General features: G+C 43.8%; 1 protein-coding gene across 1 annotated transcript in view; it reads left to right on the top strand.

Moving 5' to 3' along the window:
- trpm2 (transient receptor potential cation channel, subfamily M, member 2) overlaps nucleotides 1-25,003 on the top strand; it is a 90,539-nt gene that overhangs the window by 941 nt on the left and 64,595 nt on the right. The window contains exons 2-9 of the mRNA XM_078403777.1: nucleotides 7,610-7,798; nucleotides 10,639-10,727; nucleotides 13,074-13,239; nucleotides 16,748-16,928; nucleotides 18,449-18,615; nucleotides 18,921-19,101; nucleotides 20,611-20,672; nucleotides 23,420-23,620. Of these exons, the coding sequence (XP_078259903.1) occupies nucleotides 7,655-7,798; nucleotides 10,639-10,727; nucleotides 13,074-13,239; nucleotides 16,748-16,928; nucleotides 18,449-18,615; nucleotides 18,921-19,101; nucleotides 20,611-20,672; nucleotides 23,420-23,620 (1,191 nt within the window). The 5' untranslated portion in view covers nucleotides 7,610-7,654. The remainder of the gene's footprint in view (nucleotides 1-7,609; nucleotides 7,799-10,638; nucleotides 10,728-13,073; nucleotides 13,240-16,747; nucleotides 16,929-18,448; nucleotides 18,616-18,920; nucleotides 19,102-20,610; nucleotides 20,673-23,419; nucleotides 23,621-25,003) is intronic.

The following is a 25,003-nucleotide window of genomic DNA, read 5'->3' as shown; positions in this document are numbered from 1 at the left end:
AGAGTTTAAAACTATAAGATGCACAGGTTAAAAGCTTGCCTTATAAATCTTCTTTAAACTATGTTTCTTACTTGGAAGCTATGTCCCCGCCACCCCAGTATTTCACATTCCACCCTGGGGAAAAAAGACTCTGTCTGTCTGTCTGTGTCTATTGGTCTGTGTCTGTCTAGCTATCTATCTTTCTCTCAGGATGCCACTGAACCTCCAATGCTCCAGAGAAAGCAAACTAACCTCTCTTTATAGCTAATGCTCTCCAACGCAGACAAAATCCCTTTGAACCTTTTCTACACTTTCTCTTGAACCTCCACAAAGCCTTCCTGTAATGTCGTGGCCAGAACTGTAACAACCAACTAACAGACCTATAATGTTTTGCCTTTTGTCTCTATCTCCCTTCTTAAATAAAACAGTCACATTTGCAATTTTCTAAACTGTTCAAAACCTCCCAGAACTCTATATGACTCTACCATATCTGTGGACACTTCAAAACTCATGGATGCAGGCCATCGGGTCTTATCAAGTTAAATTCATAAACGCCGGCATGGTAGTGTAGCAGTAGAGTTATATATAATATAAGAAAATAACTGCACATGCTGTTACAAATCGAAGGTATTTATTCACAAAATGCTGGAGTAACTCAGCAGGTCAGGCAGCATCTCGGGAGAGAAGGAATGGGTGACGTTTCGGGTCGAGACCCTTCCTCAGACTGATCTAGCAGTAGAGTTGCTGCCTTACAGCATCAGAGACCCGGGTTCGATGCTGGCTTCGCATGCTGTCTGTATGGAGTTTGTACTTTCTCCTCGTGACCTGCTTGGGTTTTCTATGGGTGCTCTAGTTTCCTCCCACACTCCAAAGACGTACAGGTTTGTAGGCTGATTGGCTTGGTAAAATTGTAAAATGTCCCTAGTGTGTGTATGATCACTGGTCGGTGCGTACTCAGTGGGCCAAAGGGCCTGTTTCCACTCTGTATCTCTGTATCTATCTCTGTATCTCTAACGCACAGAAAGAGGTATTTTGGCTCATCATGCTATGCTGATCCAATCAATTACCTGTCTCTACTGATATCATTTTCCATCATGTAGTCTGTAGCCTTGGTGAAGTGATTGCCTAGGTACTCAAATTTTGTAAAAATCTCTTACTCCACCAACCCATCAGACAGCATGTTTGTGATTTCACCCAGCCTCTGGATGAAAAAGGTCTTCCCAGATTCCCTCTGAATCTCTTATTCTTCACCTCAAACCTATGCCCTATAGCTATACACATCTCTGCCGTAGGGAAACGTTATCTATCTTATCTATACCCCTTATCGTATCCCGTCTCAGCCACCTCTGCTCCAAGGAAAACAAACCTAGCCTATCTTGTAGTTCCCCATAACTGAAACATTTCATCCCTGACAACATCCTGGTGATGGTTTTGCTGAATACTTGTGCTCAGTCCGCCAAAGTCTTCTGAATATCCCTGTTGCTAATCATTTTAATTCCCCTTCCCATTCACATACTGATCTTTCTGTCTTCGGCTTATACTGTTGTCAGAGTGAGGCCACATACAGAGTGGAGGAACAGCTCCTCATATTCCACTAGGGTTGTTTACAACCCAGCAGATTGTATATTGATTCCTCCAGTTTTAGGTAACTAACTAAACAACCCTCATTTCTCCCACCTGTTTCCCCTCCACCTCTCTTCCCTGTGCCCCACCTGGATATGCACCCATTTTTCCCTTTCCCCTTCCCCCATCCCCCTCAAACTATATTTCTTCCACTGGCTTCACATTTTGTATCTCTTCTATCTTTATCTCCTTATGTCACACTTTTTGTCTTTTCATCTTTGGCATTTGCCCAAACATCTAACAATAGATTTTGTCTTGTTGCCATGTCTCTTCCAGCTTTTTCCACCACCGTAATGAACAGTCATTCTGAAGCACTTTGGTTTTTTTTTTGTAAACCAGCATCTGTAGTTCCTTGTCAACATTTGTTGCCCTCCCTGGAACAGTCACGTTCTTCCAACAGCATCGCAAGTAGGACTGTGCACAATACTCCAGACATGGCCTACCACTGTTTTATAATGCTGCACCGAGATGCCCCTATGCTCATATTCTATGCCCCAACTAAGCAAAGGAATAATCCCGTGTGCATCCTTTGCAACCCTCTGTACCTCTGCTATCACCTTCAAGGATCTTTGTACACCAATGTCCCTTTCGTCATCAATAATCCCTAGGGCCCGATTATATATCAAACCCTTATTAGACAACCCCCTCCCCCACACCCCTAAAAATGCAACTCTGCACTAACCAAGGTTAAATTACGTCTGCTATTGCTACGCCTGACAGTTGATCAATATAATTTTGTTGCCATGGACTACTCTCATAGAAGAGACATAGAACATAGAACAATACAGTACAGCACAAGAACATACCACATAAACTCCTAGTCATGTAGCCCTTCGACCCAACAAGTCCACGGCGACAAAATTACTCATCTAAGTTAGACCCATCTTAAACCCATCTAAGTTAGACCCATCTTAAACCCATCTAAGTTAGACCCATCTTAAACCCATCTAAGTTAGACCCATCTTAAACCCATCTAAGTTAGACCCATCTTAAACCCATCTAAGTTAGACCCATCTTAAACCCATCTAAGTTAGACCCATCTTAAACCCATCTAAGCTTGTCCTGCTGCCCATTTGCCCATGTTTAGCCCATATCCCCCTAAATCTTTCCTATCCATGTACCTGTCCAAATGTATTTTAAATGTTGCTACTGTATCTGCCTCGACTACTTCCTCTGGCAGCTCATTTCATATACACATCATCCTCAAAAGGTTGCCCCTCAGGTTCCTATTAAATCTTGTTCCTCTCTATTTAAACCTATATCTTCTAGTTCTTAATGCCCCTACCCTTGGAAATGACTGTGCATTCACCTAATTATTTTATACACGCCTATTCAGATCATTAAGTCCTCGTTGGAGGGATTGCTACAAATTTTTCAATGTTTTTTGAAAAAAGCATATCAGATATTTTTGTATATTTGCAGTGTTCTCCAATGTGAATACTAACATTAATTGGACTAAGCTACACTTTCCTGCTTTTCATTCATTACAAAACTCCCATTCCTCTGGTCTCCTAGCTCTTGTCATTTTGTATTGTCTATTTTTTTATTTTACATAGAAACATAGAAACATAAAAAATAGGTGCAGGAGTAGGCCATTCGGCCCTTCGAGCCTGCACCGCCATTCAATATGATCATGGCTGATCATCCAGCTCAGTAACCTGTACCTGCCTTCTCTTCATACCCCCTGATCCCTTTAGCTACAAGGGCCACATCTAACTCCCTCTTAAATATAGCCAATGAACTGGCCTCAACTACCCTCTGTGGCAGAGAATTCCACAGACTCACCACTCTCTGTGTGAAGAAATGTTTTCTCATCTCGGTCCTAAAAGACTTCCCCCTTATCCTTAAGCTGTGACCCCTGGTTCTGGACTTCCCCAACATCGGGAACAATCTTCTCCAACCCCTTAAGAATTTTAAGCCTCTCCAACCCCTTAAGGATTTTATATGTTTCAATAAGATCCCCCCTCAGTCTTCTAAATTCCAGCGAGTATAAGCCTAATTCCAGCGAGTATAAGCCTAATTCCAGCGAGTATAAGGCTAATTCCAGCGAGTACAAGCCTATTTCCAGCGAGTATAAGCTTTTCTTGGGTGGTTGGTTTGTTCAGATGATGTGTCTTTCTCCTGGAATCCCTCTTTCCAATTGGGATACATGTAGAATCATAGAGTCAAACAGCATGGAAACGGGCCCCTCGGCCCATCTTTCCCACACTGACAAACATATCCCATCTACACTAGTCCCACCTGCCTGCATTTGGCCCATGTCCCTCTAAACCTATCCTACCCATGTACCTGTCTAAATGTTTCGTAAACACTGCAATAGTACCTGTCCCAACTACCTCCTCTGGCAGCTCGTTCCATGCACCCACCACCCTTTATGTAAAATAAAAAGTGACCCTTCAGGTTCCTATTAAATCTTTCCCCCTTCACCTTAAACTTATGTCCTCTGGTTCTTGATTCCCCTAGTATGGGTAAGAGACACCATGTTTTACCAAACTATTCCTCTCATAATTTTGTACACCTCTATAAGATCACCTCTCATCCTCCTGCAGTCCAAGGAATAGAATCCTAGCATGCTCAACCTCTCCCTATAGCTCCAGCATTTGAGTCCTGGCAACATCCTCGTAAATCTTCTCTGCATCCTTTCCAGCTTGATAACATCTTTCCTATAACATGATGACCAAAAAGGAACACGCTACTCTAAATGTCGCCTCACCATTTATATAACTGGTCTTATATAACATATAACTCTTATAGAACTACAACATGATCTCCCAACTCTATACTCAAAACTCTGACTGATGAAGGCAAATGTGCCGAAAGCCTTTTTGACCACCCTATATACCTGTGATGCCCCTTTCAAGAAACTATATACCTGCACTCCAAGATCTCTTTGCTCTATAAAACTCCCCAGAGCCCTGCCATTCACAGTGTTGGTCCTGCCCATGTTAGACTTATCATGTTAGACTTCCCAAATTTTTCAGGTAAACGCAAAGAGTTTCTTGCCCAGAGTAGGGGAATGGAGAACCAGAGGACATAGGTTTAAGGTGAGGGGGGAAAGATTTAATAGGAACCTGAGGGGTAACTTTTTTTTTACACAAAGGGTGGGTGGGGATATGGAATGAGCTGCCGGAGAGATAGTTGAGGCAGGTACTATTGCAATGTTTTACAAACATTTAGACATGTACATGGATATGATAGGTTTAGGGGAATATGGGCCAAATGCAGGCAGGTGGGACATGTAGACGGGAGACATTGGGCGTAGTGGGTATTGTTTCCATGCTGTGTGATTTGATGACCACAACTCCATGACTCCATGATTCTACCACAAGGGGGCTGGTTTGGTGTTACCAGTATAGAGCAGCTATGTTGCATTCAATTGCGAATACTTACGCAGGCCTTGAAAATAAATTGTCGTAAACTACTTTAGTTGGTGTAATTCATGGCGTTGAATCAATTGGAAACATTTATTTGGTTGTACAACCTTCCTCAGAAAAGTTATTGCCAACTATATCAAAAATCTATGCAAGGAGGCTGGGTCAGCATTTCCAATAGTAGCAATGTTACATTTATTTGTCATTATGTCTTGGCTTCAATCAAACTTCCTCAAACTCAATTGCAACAAATCTGAAATCATCATCATTGGTCCAAAAATGCTCACCAAATCCACCCAAAACTTCATCCTCAACATTGATGGTCTCCCAGTATCCACCTCACCTCACATCCGGAATCTTGGAATCATCCTTGATCAAACCCTCTCCTTCGACAAACACATCAAACACATCACAAAGACAGCCTTCTTCCACCTCAAAAACATTGCCCGTCTCCGTCCATCCCTCTCCTCCACAGCTGCAGAAACCCTCATCCACGCCTTCATCACCTCCCGTCTGGACTACTGCAACAGCCTCCTCTATGGCGCACCCTCAAAAATCATCAATAAACTTCAATACATTCAAAACTCCGCTGCCCGTCTACTCACACACACCTCGATCCGTGACCATATCACCCCCGTCCTTTATAAACTCCACTGGCTCCCCATCCCCCAGAGAATCCAGTACAAAATCCTCCTCATAACCTACAAAGCCCTCCATAACCTGGCCCCATCCTACCTGACCGACCTCCTCCACAGGCACACTCCCACCTGCACCCTCCGCTCTGCCGCTGCCAATCTCCTATCCCCCCACATCCGGACTAAACTCAGATCCTGGGGGGACAGGGCTTTCTCCATCGCTGCTCCCACCCTATGGAACTCACTACCCCAAACCGTTAGAGACTCCCCCACACTCACCACATTCAAAACATCGCTGAAGTCTCACCTGTTCAGTACTGCCTTCAACCACTGAAGGTCACCTCACCTTCTGTCTCCTTTCTCTGTTCATTTATTTATTTACTTATTTATCTATTTATTAATTTCCCTATGTTCCCAAAATCTCTGTAAAGCGTCTTTGAGTATATGAAAAGCGCTATATAAATAAAATGTATTGTTATTATTATTATTATTATTATTATTTAAGCTTACCTGTTGTAAACTAGTTTAGTTGGTGTCATTCATGGTGTTGAATTGTCTGAAAACGTGTATTTTGTTGTACAACCTTCCCAAGAAAAGTTTATGGTCAACAGTATCAAAAAGCATTCTGCTACTGCAAGGAGGATGTTTAAGCGTTTCCAATATTGGGCAGCTATGTTACATTCATTTGCCATTATTTAAACATACCTTTAAAATAACAGAGACATAGAGTTGCAGATGCTGGTTTATAGCAAAGGTAGGCACAAAGTGCTGGAGTAACTCAGCGGCTCAGGCAGCATCTCTGGAGAAAAAGGACTCTGAAGAAGCAGAGACTGAAGGGTCCAGACCCGGAACTTCATTTATACTTTTTTTCCAGAGATGCCGCCCAATCTACTGAGTTACTCCAGCACTTTGTGTCCATCTTTAAAATAACTTGTTGTAAACTAGTTTAGTTAACGTTATTCATGGTGTTGAATCGATTGCAAATGTTTATTTGGTTGCCAACTATATAAAAAAACATTCTACTTACTCGAAGCAGACTGGATAGGTTTCTCCAATGCAGAGTAGCTATGTTATAGTCACAAGTTCACGTTATAGTAGAATTATGCCATTTGGCCCATTGAGTCCACTCCGCCATCCAATCATGGCTGACCTCTACCACCTGATCCCATTTTTCTGCCTTCTCCGCATAACCCTTGACACCAGTTCTAATCAAGAATTTATCTATCTCTTCCTTAAAAATATCCACTGACTTGGCCTCCATAGCCCTCTGTGGCAATGAGTTCCACAGATTAACTACCCTCTGACTAAAGAAGTTTCTCCTCACCTCCTTTCTAAAAGAGTGCCCTTTAATTGTGAGGCTATGACTTCTGGTCCTAGGCTCTCCCACCAGTGGAAACATCCTTCCAACATCCACTCTATCTGTGCCTTTCATTATTCTGTAAGTTTCAATGAGGTCCCCTCCTCAACCTTCTAAACTCAAGCAAGTAGAGGCCTAGTGCTGTCAAACACTCAATTGGCGTTATTTAAACTGACATTTAAAATGCTTGTAAACTAGTTTAGTTGATGTAATTCACGTTGATGAATCAATTAGAAACAGTTATTTGGTTGTACAATGTTCAGGAAAAGTTATTGCCATATCTGTATCAAAAAGCATTCTACTTACTGCAAGGAGGACTAGTGTAGATAGGACATGTGTAGGAAAATAACTGCAGATGCTGGTACAAATCGAAGGTATCACAAAATGCTGGAGTAACTCAGCAGGTCAGGCAGCATCTAGGAGAGAAGGAATGGGTGACGTTTCGGGTCGAGACCCTTCTTCAAACTCAGAGTCTGAAGAAGGGTCTTGACCCGAAGCGTCACCCAGCATTTACTCCAGCATTTTGTGATACCTTAGATGGGACATGTTGGTCGGTATGGGCAATTTGGGCTGATGGGCCGGTTTCCACGCTGTATGACTCCATGACACTATGAGCTAATCCAGAGTTCTGTTTCTTCCTGTAGGATTGGCAGTTGACATGGACTGAGAAGATAGCAAAAGGTAGAAACATGTCATCTACTGAGATGCAAAACATTAACAGACTGTCTCCTCCGGAAGCTGGGAATTATGGTCAAAGCAGAACCTTTCATGGCAGTACCATTGTAAGAAGTTCCAGCTTCATCAAAAGAATGAACAATTCAGCAAGGGAACAGGTAGAGTCTTTAGCACAGTGTGAATGGACTAAATATATTCTTACAACTTTTTCTTCCATGATCCCAAAGAGATCTCTAGAATGGTGAATATTTCATTTTAAGCAGCCGCTACCAGGCCAGCCTCTTCCAAGACAGGTGAAGTACCTTGATTAGACTCATGAATTGGCCTCTCGGATGCACAATTTCATGAAGCAGCCTTCTCATTTTCTTCTTAAGATGTCCCTTGGGACAGAGAATGGCTTGATTCCACTGCAGTTCTGTGGGCTCTGAAGTCAATTGTGGGACCTGCAGACAAGTGGGGCAGGAAGTGCTTGTTGGAGTGGGCAGGTGGGTAATTCAGGAGGATGTACTCCTGCAGTTTACATTGGGAGCACACTGAAGCCCACTTGCTGTCAAGAATGGTCAGATGAGCCAACTCAGCAACTCCTACAACTTGGCAACTAACGAATGCCTCCTGACTCTTTGGCTCACTTTAATATGGAATCAGCACAGTTGTGTCAGCTGTACATTTGTATACATGCCAACCCTGGAAGCTCCAAATGAGAGTTAAGGAGGAACTTTGCTGACTTTCAACACTGACTTTTAATGGGATTTTCATGGGTAACTTCCATGCCAGAGTTAGAAAACTCTCAGAATGCCATCTCTAATGGTGTGTGAAATCTTTTATTAAATAAGTATTTGTAAGGCCTTGTGGAAAACACCCCCAAGCTCTGTTATTTTCCAGATTACAATGAGTATTGCAACGCTCCTGACACGAATGAAAGTAGACAAATCTCCCGAGGCCAAATCATATATATCCAAGGACACTGTGGGAAATTAGAGAAGAAATTGCAGAAGCCCTGGCTGACATTTACGAGTTGTCATTAAATACAGAAGAGGTGCCAGAAAACTAGAGGGTGGCAAATGTTCAGTCAGAACATTGTGTCGATAAGTTGGGAGGTCATGTTGCAGTTATTTAAGACGTTGGTGAGGCCACATTTAGAGTATTGTGATCAGTTCTGGGCACCATGTTACAGGAAAGATGTTGGCAAGTTGGAAGGGTATAGAGAAGATTTACAAGGATGTTGCCAGGACTGAGGGTCTGGGCTATAGGGAGAGGTTGAGCAGGCTGGGTCTCTATTCCTTGGAGAGCAGGAGGCTGAGAGGTGTCTAAAATCATGAGAGAAATAGATCGGGTAGATGCACATGCCCAGAGCAGGGTAATCGAGAACCAGAGGACATAGGTTTAAGATGAAGGGGGAAAGATTTAATACGAATCTGAGAGGTAACATTTTAACCCAAAAGGTGGTGTGTGTATGCAACAAGCTACCAGAGGAGGTAGTTGAGGCAGGAACTATTGCAACTTTTAAGAAACAATTAGACAGGTACATGGATAGGACAGGTTTAGAGGGATATGGGCCAAATGCAGGCAGGTGGGATTAGTGTAGATGGGACATGTTTGTTGGTGTGGGCAAGTTGGGCAGAATTTATGTTTGGATTGTTATGAGAAAACGCTAAACCATGAACAATTTCCTTATTTAAATTGCAAGAAATCACGGGGATCATGGGATACAGTGTTAGTGTCAGTAAGTGGCACTGAGGTGCAAGATCCATGATGATTTTACTAATTATGACATGATCTGTGCTATAATTTGCTTGAAATCATTTTAAGCCATCATCTGTAACAAACTGGTTCGGGATCAACTTTTCAATATTCGTTTTTAAAATATTCACTGTTTTCCAAATCAAATTACAATTGTCAAGAATAGTACAAATTTACCTCCAAATAAGTACTACTCAACATTAATTTGTTTTGGTTTGGGGCCATTGCTTACAGACCAATTTGATTGTGAACTTTAAATGTTCCTAAATAAAGCTGTTGCAAAGTCTAAATTTACAGAATTTTTGTTCACCTGTTGTAGTGCACATTTCACTACATCCCACCCTTACAACCTTGTCCTTGACCGTTATTTCAGCTTCCGCTTCGATCTTCTGAACATCAAGTTTCCCTTGCATTTATGGACCTGCTGCAGAACTAATAGAAATTGCAGTGTCAATATAGTAACCCAGCAATGATACTTTGAAAATGATCAACCCATGTACTGAGCTGCAAATCCTCCAGATGTGTTTGCACTGAAGACACCTAATTACCTGCAATGCTGCTTTTCAAACTAACATGCATAGAATATTTGGCCAGGTCAAATCCACCTTTCCATAAGACATGGTGAAATTAAGTTTGAAGTGTGAATCACTGCACTTTGGAGGCACTTAGGCAAGTGTGCACGTCTCTCTGGACTAGCCTGCACTATTGCTGGGTTTGAACAGCTGTAAATTATTTCATTTGAAGCTACCTGATTTTGTATTATTTTACTGTTAACTGGATATGCAGAGAGTAGGAAAGGGAAGGTAGAGAGGGATATAGGGGAGAGAGAAAGGGTAGGGAAAGGGTGGTGGGATTTGGAAAAGGGAAAGGGTGAGGAGAGGAAAATGGGAGGGAAAGGAAAGGGAGGGTGAGGGGATGGAAGAGCGAGAGGAGGAAGGGAAAAGGGAGAGGAGGTAAAAGGGAATATGGGATGGGGGAAAAAGGAGGGGGAGTGGGAATGGGAGTTACAACGGAAACAAGGAGGAGTAAGGAGAGGGCAAAAGGGAAGGGAGAAGTGGAAGTGGGAGGGGGAACTAGGAGGGGAAGTGTAAGGAGGATTATTTAAAGGGAAGAGGATGGGGAGTTGGGAAATGGCAGTAATGGGGTGGATGCAGATACCACCTGGTAGCATGTTGAGGTAGGCTACTGAGAGCAGTCCACTGGTAACTCTGATCTCACAGTATGTGATATTCCTCTATTTTTTCGTCATTTGCTTCAGAGCCAGTTTAGAAAATGGATTCGGGAAAACCTCAGAAAAAAGTCTTGCGTCTACTTTGTGGAAAGCGAAGACGTGCCAAAGGCCACAAGGTAAGATGAGGCTTGGGGAAAGAGTGGTCAAGTATCCTGAGTTTGGTGTATGATGGAGCCCAGGGACAAATGCTGGGTGCGGGGAGATGGGAATTGGAGTCAGTTGCATTTTGGGGTTGTCTTTAATCAGGGCCACTGTGGGTGGAAACTGCTCGTGACAGAGTTCTCTGATTTTGGCAGCTGCAGCTGCCTTCTGTTCCTCAGTTGGATTAACTCTGCTTTGCCTCAACTTCGACTTTTCCTCTCAGCAACAAGTCGCCATGCCAAATGATGATATGTCATGTGACATTGTCTTAATATTCAATGGCTCTGCTGAACATTTATGCATCTGCCCTGAACCTGGCCTGAAGAGTGTTCATATCCAGTGCTATCAAATGTGCTGGCTGGTGGTTCTGGGAATGATATAGCCACTTGTCCAGTTATTGCAAGACTTAGAGCGAAAATAAATAATTCACCTATGTCCCGTAGACACTATCAACATTTTACTGGCCTGCACTATTATTGAGTTTGAACAACAGCTGTACAATTTTTGGTTGGGATCAGAGAGAATTATTATTTTTATTAATAATCTGATCCCCTTTTTACCAACATCAAGGCCTGAGGAGTTGGGCAAATGCAGGGTAGTTTAGTTTAGTTTAGTTTAGAGATACAGCTTGGAAACAGGTACTTCGGCCCACCAAGTCCGTACCGACCAGCGATCCCCGCACATTAAAACTATCCTACACACACTAGGGACAATTTACACATACACCAAGCCAATTAACCTACATACCTGTACGTCTTTGAAGTGTGGGAGGAAACCGAAGATCTCGGAGAAAACCCACACGGTCACGGGGAGAACGTACAAACTCCGTGCAGACAGCATCTCTAGCCGGGATCGAACCCGGGTCTCCGGCACTGCAAGCGCTGTAAGGCAGCAACTCCACCGCGGCACCACTGTGGCTGTCAGCGTTCCAGGAGTTGAGGGGAATTGTCCAGGAGTTAACCAGCATTCCAGGAGTTGAGGGGAATTGTCCAGGAGTTAACCAGCTTTCCAGGAGTTGAGGGGAATTGAGATAAATACTGAGATGGCAGACTGCCGACCTTTGCTTGCTGAGTTTTCAGAGCAAATCAGGATAGTGGCACAGCTTTGCAACGCGGTTCCCAAATGACAAAGTCCTGCATGGGCCATTGACCCAAAAGGTTAGTGTCCATTGGATCCAGTTAACATCCTAGTGATCTCCTCTGCACTCACTCTAGCTGTATAACATCTTTCCTAGAGTGGTTTCCAGAACAGCATCCTTCTGATGTCAGACCAACGTTTTATAAAACCGGAGCATAATGTCCATGTTCTTAATTTCTTGCTCTAGGAGACAAGGGAGGATGATGTGTTGGATGCGGAGGCTGGTGGGGTGCAAGTGAGGAGCGGGCAACTCTGCACTTGTTGCGCCTGGAGGGAGGGGGAGCAAGAGCAGAACTATGGCACACAGAGGACACACATGCGAGGGCCTCATCTATGACCCATGTTCTCCCACTAGCCTCCACATCCAACACATTACCCTCCGAGGTTTCCATCACATCCTAAGGGATCACACCACTAATCACTTCTTCCCATCTTTGCCCCTTTCCGCCTTCTGCTCGTTCAACAATTCCTTGGTTCACTCATCCCTTCCCAGCCAAACCACCACCTCCCCAGATACTCTCCCCTGCAACTGCAGGAGATATAACACCTGTCCTATACCTCATCCCTCAACTCCATCCAGGTAACCCGGCAGTTCTTTCAGGTTGGACAGAGGATCACAAGTACCTCCTCTAACAGTGTTCCCAATGTGGGCTCCTGCACATAGATCTGCACATGCACATGACCAATGCACATGCACATGACCAATGCACATGCACATGACCAATGCACATGCACATGCACATGCACATGCTCCTGCACATGACCAAACATAGACTCGGCGACTGTTTCGCTGAACATTTGTGCTCAGTCAGCCAATGCCTACGGGATATCCTGGTTGCCAACTGTTTCAACTCCCCTGGGCTGGATTGTTTCCGTGTTATATAACTCTATGACTCACAGACTCTATAAAACGAAAACGGATCTAGATAAGGTAAATTTCAAGAATAATTTCCCCTTATGGGAGCTGAATAAAACTAGAGGGCATAGATTTAGGTGTGAGGGTCGAGAAATTTAAGGGGGATCTGAGGTGGATCTTTTTTCACGCAGACATTGGTGAGTGCCTGAAATATATTGCCGGATAAAATGAAGAGAGGAAGAGGGAAGTCCGAACACACTGTTGCTGCACTGCTGTCTTTCCATTTGATGATGTATATTACCAGATTGCTTTGTGCCTCTCTTCACAGGCCAGTGTGTGAATGTGGATATGCCAGGTCCCAGCACAGTGAGGAAGCCCTTAAGGCAGGCCAGCTACAAGGGGAGAGATGGAACGCCACAAAACACATCCGACAATTCCCAACTGATGCGTTCGGAGACATAGCATTTGAAGGTCAAGGACAGAAGAGTGGGAAGGTATGTCGATCTTAGTTTAGTTCAGTTTAGTTTAGAGATACAACGTGGAAACAGGCCCTTCAGCCCACCATGTCCGCTCCGACCAGCGACCCCTGAACATTAACACTATCCAACACACACTACGGACAATTTTACATTTACACCAAGCCAATTAACCTACATAGCTCCACGTCTTTGGAGTGTGGGAAGAAACCGGAGATCCCGGAGAAAACCCATGCAGGTCATGGGGAGAATGTACAAACTCCATACAGACAAGAAGTGAGGATCAAACCCGGGTCTCTGGAGCTGTAAGGCAACAACTCTACCGCTGCACCACCCTGCCGCCCAAATCTGTCAAGACTTGTTTAAAGTTCAAGTTGGTATTGGATTTTCATTCCCACTGCATGATGGAATGGGTTAATCCAATCGTAGTAGCCAACATTTCCATTAGAAATTCTTCATGATCAGATTTTTACTGGGAAATGTTACTTGAACCAGAAACATAAGATACTGCAGATGCTGGAATCTAGAGCAAAAATATGAATTGCTGGAGGTACTCAGTGGTTTAGAAAGCATTTGTGTAGGGAAATGGATAGTCACCGTTTTGGGTCAAGACCTATCATCTAGATCCTTCATCTAGAATTGTGAGGTGCAAACCTTTTGGGAATACTAATGAGGCTAGGACATACACTGTGCAAGGCATCGCCTTAGAGAGTATTGAGGAACAGAGTACAAGTCAATATACACTTAAAGATGGCAATGCGTGTAGATATTATGGCTCGGAAGGCATGCGGGATACTGGCTTTCATTAGTCAGGGCATTGAATACAGAACGAGGGAAGACACAGAAATTAGTGGAGTTGTTAGTATGGAGGCTGCAGCTGATATTAATGTACAGATGAAATGGGTTGAACAATGGCAGATGAAGTTTAATCCTGATAAATGTGAGGTAATAGATTTTGGGAGTACTAATGACACTTGGGTCAGTCCTCAGTCAGAGTACTGACTTCCACCAGCTATTTTTTTTGCAACGAGTCTGCATTCTCTTGTACCTTCACCTCATATTTGTCTGGATTAAACTCCATCTGCTATTTTTCAGCTAATTTCACGAATCCACCAATTTGTGTGGGTATGGAGAGAAGGCAGGAATGGGGTACTGATTGTGAATGATCAGCCATGATCACATTGAATGGCAGTGCTGGCTCGAAGGGCCAAATGGCCTACTCCTGCACCTATTGTCTATTGTCTATTGTGTCAGCACACTGAGACCAGCTTCCACACTATTAGCAGCTCCACTTACTCCCACGTCCACATCCAAATCATTTACGTATATTAAACTTCATTTACGTATATTAAACTTCAAGGGTCTGAGCAGATTCCTATGGAACATCATTAGTCAAACTACTATTGTCATCCTTCGTCTCCTTTTGCTAAGCAAATTTTGGAGCTAGTTTGTGTAGGAAGGAACTGCAGATGCTGGTTATACCCCGAAGATATACAAGAAATGCTGGAGTAACTCAGCGGGACAGGCAGCATCTCTGGAGAGTTTCGTGTCAATACTTAATCTTTGACTAACAGCGCAATACCTCAAATTCTTTTATCTCCCCACTCCCCCTCTATAATCGGCAGGAAATTCTATATCCTGAGATATTGAATTGCCCATCTTTCCTGTCCTTCAACCATGTGCTCCGACCAATCGTTCAGCTACTTTCCTAGTTATATTCCCTGCATTAAAATTGATGCAAATTAGTTTTCAATCCCCTTGATGTGTACTCGGACTTAATCCTTTACCTCGAGTTGATTGTACCATTTCATCTGAACAACTGCTCTGAGTCCCCCTTCCATGAAGACTCAGTTTAAACCTTTCCCAAAAGCATTCGCACAAATTCGTTAGACCACGCTGGTTAAGATGCAATCCCAAAAGGTCCTATTTTCTCTGGAAACATTCCCAATGATCCAGCAGTTTCCCTGACTTCCTACATCCTGCAGGAGGTGCAATGTGCCAACTAACCTGCCATCCCACTGCAACAGAACCAGGAAAAGAGAGACAAATTTAAAAAAAGCAAGACTCACAACAGCAGACTGTATCTTATCCCACTATCCCCCTATCTGCTTCTGATAACCTCCTTGCTTCACCCTCCTCCCTGAAGACTCTTAAACCAAAGACTCACACATGACCCCCACACAGCACTTCACCGCAACACGGTTACTCTGAAACACCTTGCCTTGTTTTTATTTGCCTTGTTTGGATGCTGTAAATAATCAACGGGCTTGCTGCTCAAAGCTGACAATCTTGCTCCAACCTGTAAGTGACTCTCCCAAACCTGTCCACGCACTTGCTTTGTAAAGTTCATACTCCTGCAACGACCGGAAATTCACTTGGTGCAACCAATTACCAGGCTTGCTGCTCAAAGCTGCCCAGCATGCTCTGACCTGAAATTGCCTTCCATTATGTCAGTGAAATCAGCCTTTCCCCAATTTAAGACCTTAGGCACTGGCCCATTCCTATCCTTTAAGATATGCAGAAGTAACTATCTCCAAAATAAACCCCACTGACACCCCCTCTGCTTAACCATCTACATTCCCCAAGATGAGGTCCTGTTACTGTAGTTGGTTTATCTAGATATTTTGAAAAATACCTCTCCTGGACACACTTTAAAGATTCTGCCCTCTCTGAACCCCTAACACTGACACAATTTCAGTTAATATTCATGAAATTAAAATTTCCCTCTTGATGACTCTTTTTCCTGCATTTCCTTGAGACCTCTCTGTTCGGAGGTCTGCCATACACCCCCAACAAAGCAAAGATACCCTTTTTTGTTTCTAATCTCTACTCGTATGGCCTTTTCTGAGGAATCTTCTAGTTTACACAGCGCCAGAGACCCGGGTTCGATGCTGAGTTTGTATGTTCTCCCCATAACCACATGGGTTTTCACTGGGTGCTCCAGATTCCTTCAACACTCCAAATACGTGCAGGTTTGGAGGTGAATTAGCTTCGTTAAAAATTGTTCATTGTTCCTACAGTGTAGGATATTACTAGTGGAGGAAGATCACTGGTCGGCATGGACTCGGTGGGCCGAAGGACCTGTTTCTGCACTGTATCTCTAAACTAAACTAAAGTAATGTCATCCCCCAATACTGATGTATTCTAATATTTGTCTAACAGCACAATGCCTCCTAACCTTTTATTTCTCCACTCCCCCTCTATATCACCAGAAAATTCTACACCCTGAGATATTGAATTGCCCACCTTTCCTGTCCTTTAACTATGTGCTTCAAGCAGTGGTCCTTCTTTAAAGATGTTATTGCAACTGTACAAGGCTTTGTTGAGACCATATCCGTAGATCATGTGCAACTTTAGTCAAGGTGGCAAATAAAAAATATTTGTGCGTGGTGTAATGGATATGGCAATCCAACAGTGTGGGAGGGCGGGATCACAGTTCTTGGTGAAGGCAGCTGGTTTTCCATGCTCAGCCGGCATTAGCGACCTTTGTAACCAAGTCATCCCTGTTCTTGGTTGTCATTTCCAGTACATTCGAGTCTCAAATGACACTGCACCAGTGGCGCTGTACCAACTCATGACCAAATACTGGGAGCTGGATCCTCCGCACCTTCTCATATCCGTCACTGGAGGGGCAAAGAACTTTCATCTGAAGCCAGACTTGAGATTCATGTTCCGCAGAGGCCTCATCAAAGTGGCGCAATCAACAGGTATGAAGAAATCAGCAGTTTTTAAAATGGACTAGAATGTATAACTCTTTTCCACCAATGGCTCCTCCCTCCGCACCCCCACCCCAACCTGTTCTTCACATATCTCTTATCTCTCTGAGTAATTTGATTCTCTTCTTCAAATGATTAGTTACTTTCCCTTGCTCTACTCTACATTCAGTCCCTGTCTCTGTAAAGACATTGCTCCTCCAGGGCCTGCGCTATAGGGAGAGATTGAGCAGGCTAGGACTCTCTTCCTTGGAGCACAGGAGAATGAGGGGTGATCTTATGGAGTTGTATGAAACCATGAGAGGAATAGATCAGGTAAACGCACAGAGATGGGGAATAGCGAACCAGAGGACATAGGTTTAAGGTGAGGGGGGAAAGATTTAATAGGAATCCGAGCGGGTAACTTTTTCACGCAAAGGATGGTAGATGTATGGATCGAGCTGCCAGAGGAGGTAGTTGAGGTAGTAAAATCTGCTTCTCTCCCCATCGTTTGGTACAATTTCTCCTGTTTTGGGTTCTTCTCTCCCCATAACCTATCTCAATTTGTTCCTTTTTACTCTCTCATTCCCACTTCTTTCCCACTATTTTGTTGTTACTGCACCTTGTTTCCCTAGCATGTTCCGTTCTATTCTGCACTCAAACTTTGTGCTTCTCTATTCTTCAGTTTGCACCCATTTCCTTCTCTCTTCTTCCTCTATTTTAAATGCTTATGAAATTTTGTCTGTTTCTTCTACATTGAATGTTTAGTTTAGTTTAGAGATACACCAGGGAAACAGGCCCTTCGGCCCACAGAGTCTGTGCCAACCAGTGATCTCCGCACGGTAGTTAAAAACATATCTTTTTACTCAAGCTTTTAACTGATTTTACTTTCTTTGTTCTTTTACACTCCCAATTTTACATTTTATATTTTTATATAAACCCTTTGCTTTGTATGCCTTTGCCCTTACCGTTTTAAAATTGTATCTTTGTTTAGACATGTGTTTGTTTTTATGGAAAGCACTGGGCTGCATTAAATTGCTTGAAAAGTGCTATATAAATAAAAGTTATTATTATTATTATTATTATTATTATTATTATTATTATTATTATTATTATTATTATTATTATTATTATTATTATTATTATTATTATTATTATTATTATTATTATTATTATTATTATTATTATTATTATAAACATGATCCTACACACACTAAGGGACCATCTACAATTTTACCAAACGAATTAACCTGCAAACATGTATGTCTTTGGAGTGTGAGAGGTAACCGGAGATCCCGGAGAAGACCCACACAGGCCACGGGGAGAATGTACAAACTCCGTACAGACAAGCACCCATAGTCAGGATTGAACCCGGTTCTCTGGCACTATAAGGCACCAACTCTACCACTGTGCCACCATGCCATTGGTTCTTTGTATTCGAAAGAAATACCTTTTTGTAAAAAATACGCTGTTGTCTTCTTGAATACCCTGTTACGAGTCAAGAGTGTTTTATTGTCAACAAACTTTCTCATCAGGTGCATGGATAATCTCAGGGGGTTCCTTCATTGGAGTGATGAAGCATGTTGGAGATGCTGTGCGACTTTGTAACGTGACCAGCAGCCAGAAAGAAAAGCAAATCGTTGCCATCGGTATTGCCAGCTGGGGTATCGTGCACAACCGTGACAGCCTGGTCGATGAACATGTGAGAAGTGGTCCTGCATCAACTGCTTTTATTTGTCAATAATCAACAGTCATAGCTTTTGTTCATGTGTAAACCAAAAGTCACCTCCAAATAGGATCTGGAAGAATCGCTGACGAATTGCACCTGAGGCCTTCAGGCTAACAACTTTATTTCTGTTGCACCTATGATCCTTGACACATGGGTGGCAACAAAGGAGTGGCTTGGCCATCAGTAGCATTTAATCCTGGGGAGTTACAGAGAACAGTGATGAAAACACAAACTTCCAGTGCTTTGGTGTATAACGAGGTTTGTCTTTTCTGAAATAGGGGAAGTTCCCTGCAACATATTGCGTGGATGAAGCAAATCAGGGCAGATTATCTTGTTTGGACCACAACCATACCCATTTTATCCTGGTGGATGATGGGACCCAAGGCCGTTATGGCGTGGAGATTCCCCTGAGAACCCAGTTAGAAACATACATCTCAAAGCAGCGAATGGGGACTGAAGGTAAGAGTTGGCAACATGGCTGAGGACAGAGATTGTGTGGATGCGGGAAGTACAACAAGCAACGTGGAATTTAAGAGAGTTTTTACTCTGAGAGCAATACACAAAATTAGTACCTGGGGTACAATAATGAGAATGTTTAAGAGGAAAGATTTTATATTTCTCTATAAGGTCAACCCTCAGCCACCCATGCTCCATGCATAAAAATTCCTTGCTTATACACTTCTCCTTATAACTCAAATCCTCCATTCCTGATACCATCCATGCAAATCTTTTTTGCATCCTGCCAGGTATAATAACATCCTTCCCACAGTTGGGTGACCAGAGCTGTGTACTCCGTTCCAAATGTGCCCTTCCAAACATCTTGTACGGTTATAACATGATGTCCCAATTCTTCTACTCATGACGGCAAGCATGTCAAACACATTCTTTAATACCTCGTCTACCTGTATCACCACATTCATGCAACTATGCACCCACACTCTGATGTCTCTTTGTTCTGTAACAATCCCTAGAACGCTACTTGCACATTGTGCAAGTCCTATCATGGTTTGCCTTACTAAAATGTAAAACTTTGCATTTATCTGAATTGAACTCTAAAGGGCCTGTCCCACTTTAGGCGATTTTAAGGCGACTGCCGGCGACTAGGGTGTCACCGACAGTTCGCCGGGTGTCGCGGGCATGATCATGAGGAGCCTTCCAAGAATTGTAGTGGATCTCAGCGCGTCGCTGAGAAATCATCCGGAGTGAAATTTCTTGGCGACAGCTGGCTTGTCGCCAGGTATCGTTGCTTATTGCGGACACTGTCGCATGCTGTCCCCAGGTTTGCTAGGTTCTCTTAGATGCATTTAGAAGCACATTATATTAAAATAAGTAAAGCCATTTCAAAATACCATAAAATGCTTGTGTTTAACCAATTTATTTACCGTCAGGACATTTGACAGGTAGATTGGAGGCGACAGTTTGACGGTCAGGTAAGCGTGGGAATTTCGCGATGTTTATGGCCATCAGCCATTACATTTAAAGTGGGCTCCCAACCCAGATATGCAACCCAGAAACCAGATATGCATCTCCCGTACATTTTCAAAGAATGCCCACACACTTTTCACAAAAATCCACTTAACCACGTTTAAAATCATTTTTTTTTATATGGACATTATTAAACTGGAAGTAAATCCAGTTTACGCCTTGTTACAGTGATGCTTGGTTTTTAAGTAACCCATACAAGATGTTATAGTTCAAAACTCTCAAGTACTTACCGACTTGTCAGTGATTTCAGCGAAAATTCGGACGCCGGAGAAGCATTGACAGCGTGGGAATTTTGCGATGTTTCCGAAGACGGTGTAATCTCAACCTGACTCGGCATTGTCGTGGTCATTGTCGTCGGGTAAAAGAAAAGTTTGGCGATCTGCTACGACTTTGACAGTCGCCGGCAGTCGCCTTAAAATCGCCTAAAGTGGGACAGGCCCTTAACTCCAATTCCTTCTTTCAATTCCAATCTTTATTTTGCAGATGCTGGAATTGAGATCCCGATTGTATGTGTTGTCCTTGAAGGTGGGCCTGGAACATTGAGTGTAAGTTAATGTTCCCTTCCATGTTTTGGGACATTTAAAAATGTTATACATCTAATGTGCTAGCTTTACTGAAAATGTAGCCACCTCTGCACGTGGAGAAAATGTAGTCAGTTTAATTGGCAAATCCTGCAATCCTCAATGTTCATGGGCCATGGAGTCACACAACATGGAACAGGCCTTCTGACCAACTCATCCATACCGACCAAGATGCCCCCTCTAAGCTAGTCTCATTTACCTGCATTTAACAGAGCTTTATTTGTCGTTCGGTACCGAAGTACCAAACGAAACTACATAGCAGTCATAGAAAAAAAAAGAACACAAGACACATAACCCCAACACAAACGTCCATCACAGTGACTCCAAACACCCCCTCACTGTGATGGAGGCAACAAAACTTCCACTCTCTTCCCCACGCCCACGGACAGACAGCTCGTCCCCGACCGACCCGCACAGTCCCCGCACCGGGCGCTGAAACGTCTCGCGGCCGAACCGGGCGATGAAAGGCCCGCGACCAAGCCTTGCGCAGCTAAGTCCCGTGGTCGAGCCGCACCGGGCGATGTCAAGTCCGCAGCCGAGCCGCACCAGCGGTGAAAAGTCCCGCAGTCGAGCTGCACCGGGCGATGTTAAGCCCCGCAGCCGAGCTGCACCAGGCGATGTTAAGCCCCGCAGCCGAGCTGCACCGGGCGATGTTAAGCCCCGCAGCCGAGCTGCACCGGGCACTGTTAAGTCCAGCGGCCGAGCCGCACCGGGATGTAAAGTCCAGCGGCCAAGCCGCACCGGGATGTAAAGTCCAGCGGCCAAGCCGCACCGGGTGATGTAAAGTCCAGCGGCCGAGCCGCACCGGGTGATGTAAAGTCCAGCGGCCGAGCCGCACCGGGATGTAAAGTCCAGCGGCCAAGCCGCACCGGGTGATGTAAAGTCCAGCGGCCAAGCCGCACCGGGTGATGTAAAGTCCAGCGGCCAAGCCGCACCGGGTGATGTAAAGTCCAGCGGCCAAGCCGCACCGGGTGATGTAAAGTCCAGCGGCCGAGCCGCAGCGGGCGATGTTAGGCCCCGCAGCCGAGCCGCACCCCGCGCCGTGAGGAAGAGAAAAGTTCCCCCCCCCCCACACTCACCCACCCACACCACCACCCCCTCCCACACATACACAACCAAAAAAATATATATAAAAACCATCCCAACACCGACACACAACAAAAAAAGGGAAAAAAAATACGGACAGACTGCTAGTCAGCCGCTGCCGTTAGGCGCCGCCACGTGACTCATTAACTCATATCTCTCTAAACTTTTCCTATCCATTTACCGGCCCAAGTGTCTTTTAAATGCTGTTATAGCATCTGCCTCAACTATTTCCTCTGGCAACTCATTCCACATGTCCACCACCCTCTGAGTGAACATGATGGCTCTCATTTTTATATTAAATCTTGTTCCTCTCATCTTGAACATATGCTTTTGATTCCCTACTCTGGGTAAAAGACTGTGCATTCACCTCATGATTTCATAGACTTCTTTAAGATCACAACTCAGGCTCCTGCACTCCAAGGAGTTAAGTCACATCCTACCCAACCTCTCCCTACAGCTCAACCGCGCAGGCTCTGGCAACATCCTCGTAAATCTTCTCTGTACTCCTTCCAGTTTAAAGTAATCTGCACCTCTCCAGAATAGGATCTGATTAACTCCCAGGGACTGCTAAGGCATTGGTTTCATAGCACCTCTCAAGATCATGTATCCAATAATGAGGACCTTCCACAGAAGAGGCCCTCTGGTGCAGCAATCCCATTACACTGACATCTCATCTTGTTTAGTTTCGTTTATTATTGTCACATTTACCAAGGTACAATGAAAATCTTTTGTATGTGAGCCATCCAGTCACAGTAAAGACTATATTTGAATAATATAAAGCCGTCCACAGTGCACAGATAAAGGGTACAACATTTTGTTCAAAATACAACGTTGAAGTCTGATAAAGTCAACATAAAGATGGTTGAAAGATCTACAATGAGGTAGGTCAGGGTCACACTCTAGCTGATGACAAAACCACACAGTTGCCTGATAAGAGCTGGGAAGAAACTGTTCCTAATCTGGATATATCAAACCTGTACCTCCTGCCTGGTGGGAGAGGGGAGAAGAGGGAGTGACCGGGGTGAGGCTGGTCTTTGATTATACCGACGGCCTTACGAGATAGGGTGAAGTGCAGACGGAGTCAATGGAAGAGGGTTTGTTTGATGGTCTGGGCTATGTCCACAACTTCTTGCGGTCTTGGATTAAGCTGTTCCCAAACTAGGCTGTAATGCATCCCTACAAGGTGCTTTCTATGGCACTGCGAAACTTCCTTAACATTTTAATAAAGTAGCGACATTGATGTGCTTTCGTGGCCATAGCTTTGATGTGACTGGTCCAGGAAAAATTGCCAATGATATTTATTCCTCGGAACTTAAAGCTTTTGTTTCTCATCTCTACTGTGGTGCCATCAAGGTATGTGATGTCTTAATCCTACTTTTCCCTCACCCTCTCACTTCTATTGCAGGACCTCATCTAATCCTCTGCCTGTTAACTGAGGTTAAAATGAATGTTCTTTTTTTGCTGCGTGTTTTCCATACATCGTCTTTGAAACAAAATAATGCAACATTTGCAATGCTCTCGTCCATAGGCACCACCCCGGAACATTCAATGTTTGGAAAATATTTGTGGTGTCTCCATGATCCCCTCTGCTTGTTTGTTTTGTGACGGTGAGTTTTGTCTTGCAGACGATACATGGTGCGATGAGCAATGGAACTCCTTGTGTAATTGTGGAGGGGTCAGGCCGCGTGGCTGACATCCTGGCTACTGCAGCTGACCTACCCATGGCTGAGATTACCATCTCCTTTATCCAGAAGCAGCTGCGCACATTCTTTGCTGAAAGCTTCAACAAGTTCTCTGAACGAGAAATAATATTATGGACCAAAAAGGTACAGGCATGGCCACACCTTGGAGCAAATATCATCCTTCCTCCTTTCTTATGGGTTCTATTTCCCCTCGTACCACATGTCTGAATTCTTTGATAAAGCCCTTGTGGTTCACGTTACCAAACACCTTTTGAAAATGCATATACACAATACTACATTTAGCAATAACATCACATTTATCATTATGTTCTTGCTTGATAAAGTATATTTTATCAGCTACATCCCTATCCTGGTGCATCACTAGTTTCATCGAAGTATATACCCCAAGACTCTTCGCCAACACCTGTAAGTTGAGCTCATGTCGTGCCATGACTACATCAATTTCCTGAAGGAGCTGTTGACTTAAGGGCCTGTCCCACTTAGGCGATTTTAAGGCGACTGCCGGCGACTAGGCTGCTGCCGACAGTTCGCCGGAGTGTCGCGGGCATGATCGTGAGGACAGTTGGCTTGTCACCAGGTATCATTGCTTATTGCGGGCGCTGTCGCATGCTGTTCCCAGGTTTGATAGGTTCTCTTAGATGCATTTAGAAGCACATTATATTAAAATAAGTAAAGTCATTTCAAAATACCATAAAATGCTTGTGTTTAACCAATTTATTTACCGTCAGGACATTTGACAGGTAGATTGGAGGCGACAGTATGACGGTCAGGTAAGCATGGGAATTTCGTGATGTTTATGGCCATCAGCCATTACATTTAAAGTGGGCTCCCAACCCAGATATGCAACCCAGAAACCAGATATGCATCTCCCGTACATTTTAAAAGAATGTCCACACACTTTTCACAAAAATCCACTTAACCACTTTTTAAATTTTTTTTTTAAATACAGCTATTAGTAAACTGGAAGTAAATCCAGTTTACGCCTTGTTACCGTGAAGCTTGGTTTTCACGTAACTCAGGCAAGATGTTATATTTCAAAACTCTCAAGTAATTACAGACTTGTCAGTGATTTCAGCGAAAATTAGGACACTGGAGAAGCATTGACAGCGTGGGAATTTCGCAATGTTTCCGAAGACGGTGTAATCTCGACCTGACTCGGCATTGTCGTGGTCATTGTCGTCGGGTAAAATAAAATTTCGGCGACCTACTACAACTTTGACAGTTGCCTAAGTGAGACAGGCCCTTTAGTCCCCTATCCTCTTTCAATGGTCCTGCATTGATTTATCCTCATGTTAAATCTGTGGCCTCTGATAATGCCTTTTTGATAGTGAAAGTAAGTTTCCCCATTTATTAGGACACTTCACAGTTTCATTCCAGTACTCTCTCTATTTGTATAGTAGCTTTGCATAACAGAACATAAGAAGATGGACATTCAAACCCTTAAGGCAGCTCCACTATTCTTTAGACTATGGAGACTTTAGAGATACAGCACGGAATCAAGCCCTT

This window comes from Rhinoraja longicauda, chromosome 8, assembly GCF_053455715.1.
Source record: "Rhinoraja longicauda isolate Sanriku21f chromosome 8, sRhiLon1.1, whole genome shotgun sequence".
Taxonomy (NCBI): domain Eukaryota; kingdom Metazoa; phylum Chordata; class Chondrichthyes; order Rajiformes; family Arhynchobatidae; genus Rhinoraja; species Rhinoraja longicauda.
The sequence above is the reverse complement of the archived record's forward strand: the minus strand, read 5'-3'. Positions and strand labels throughout refer to the sequence as shown.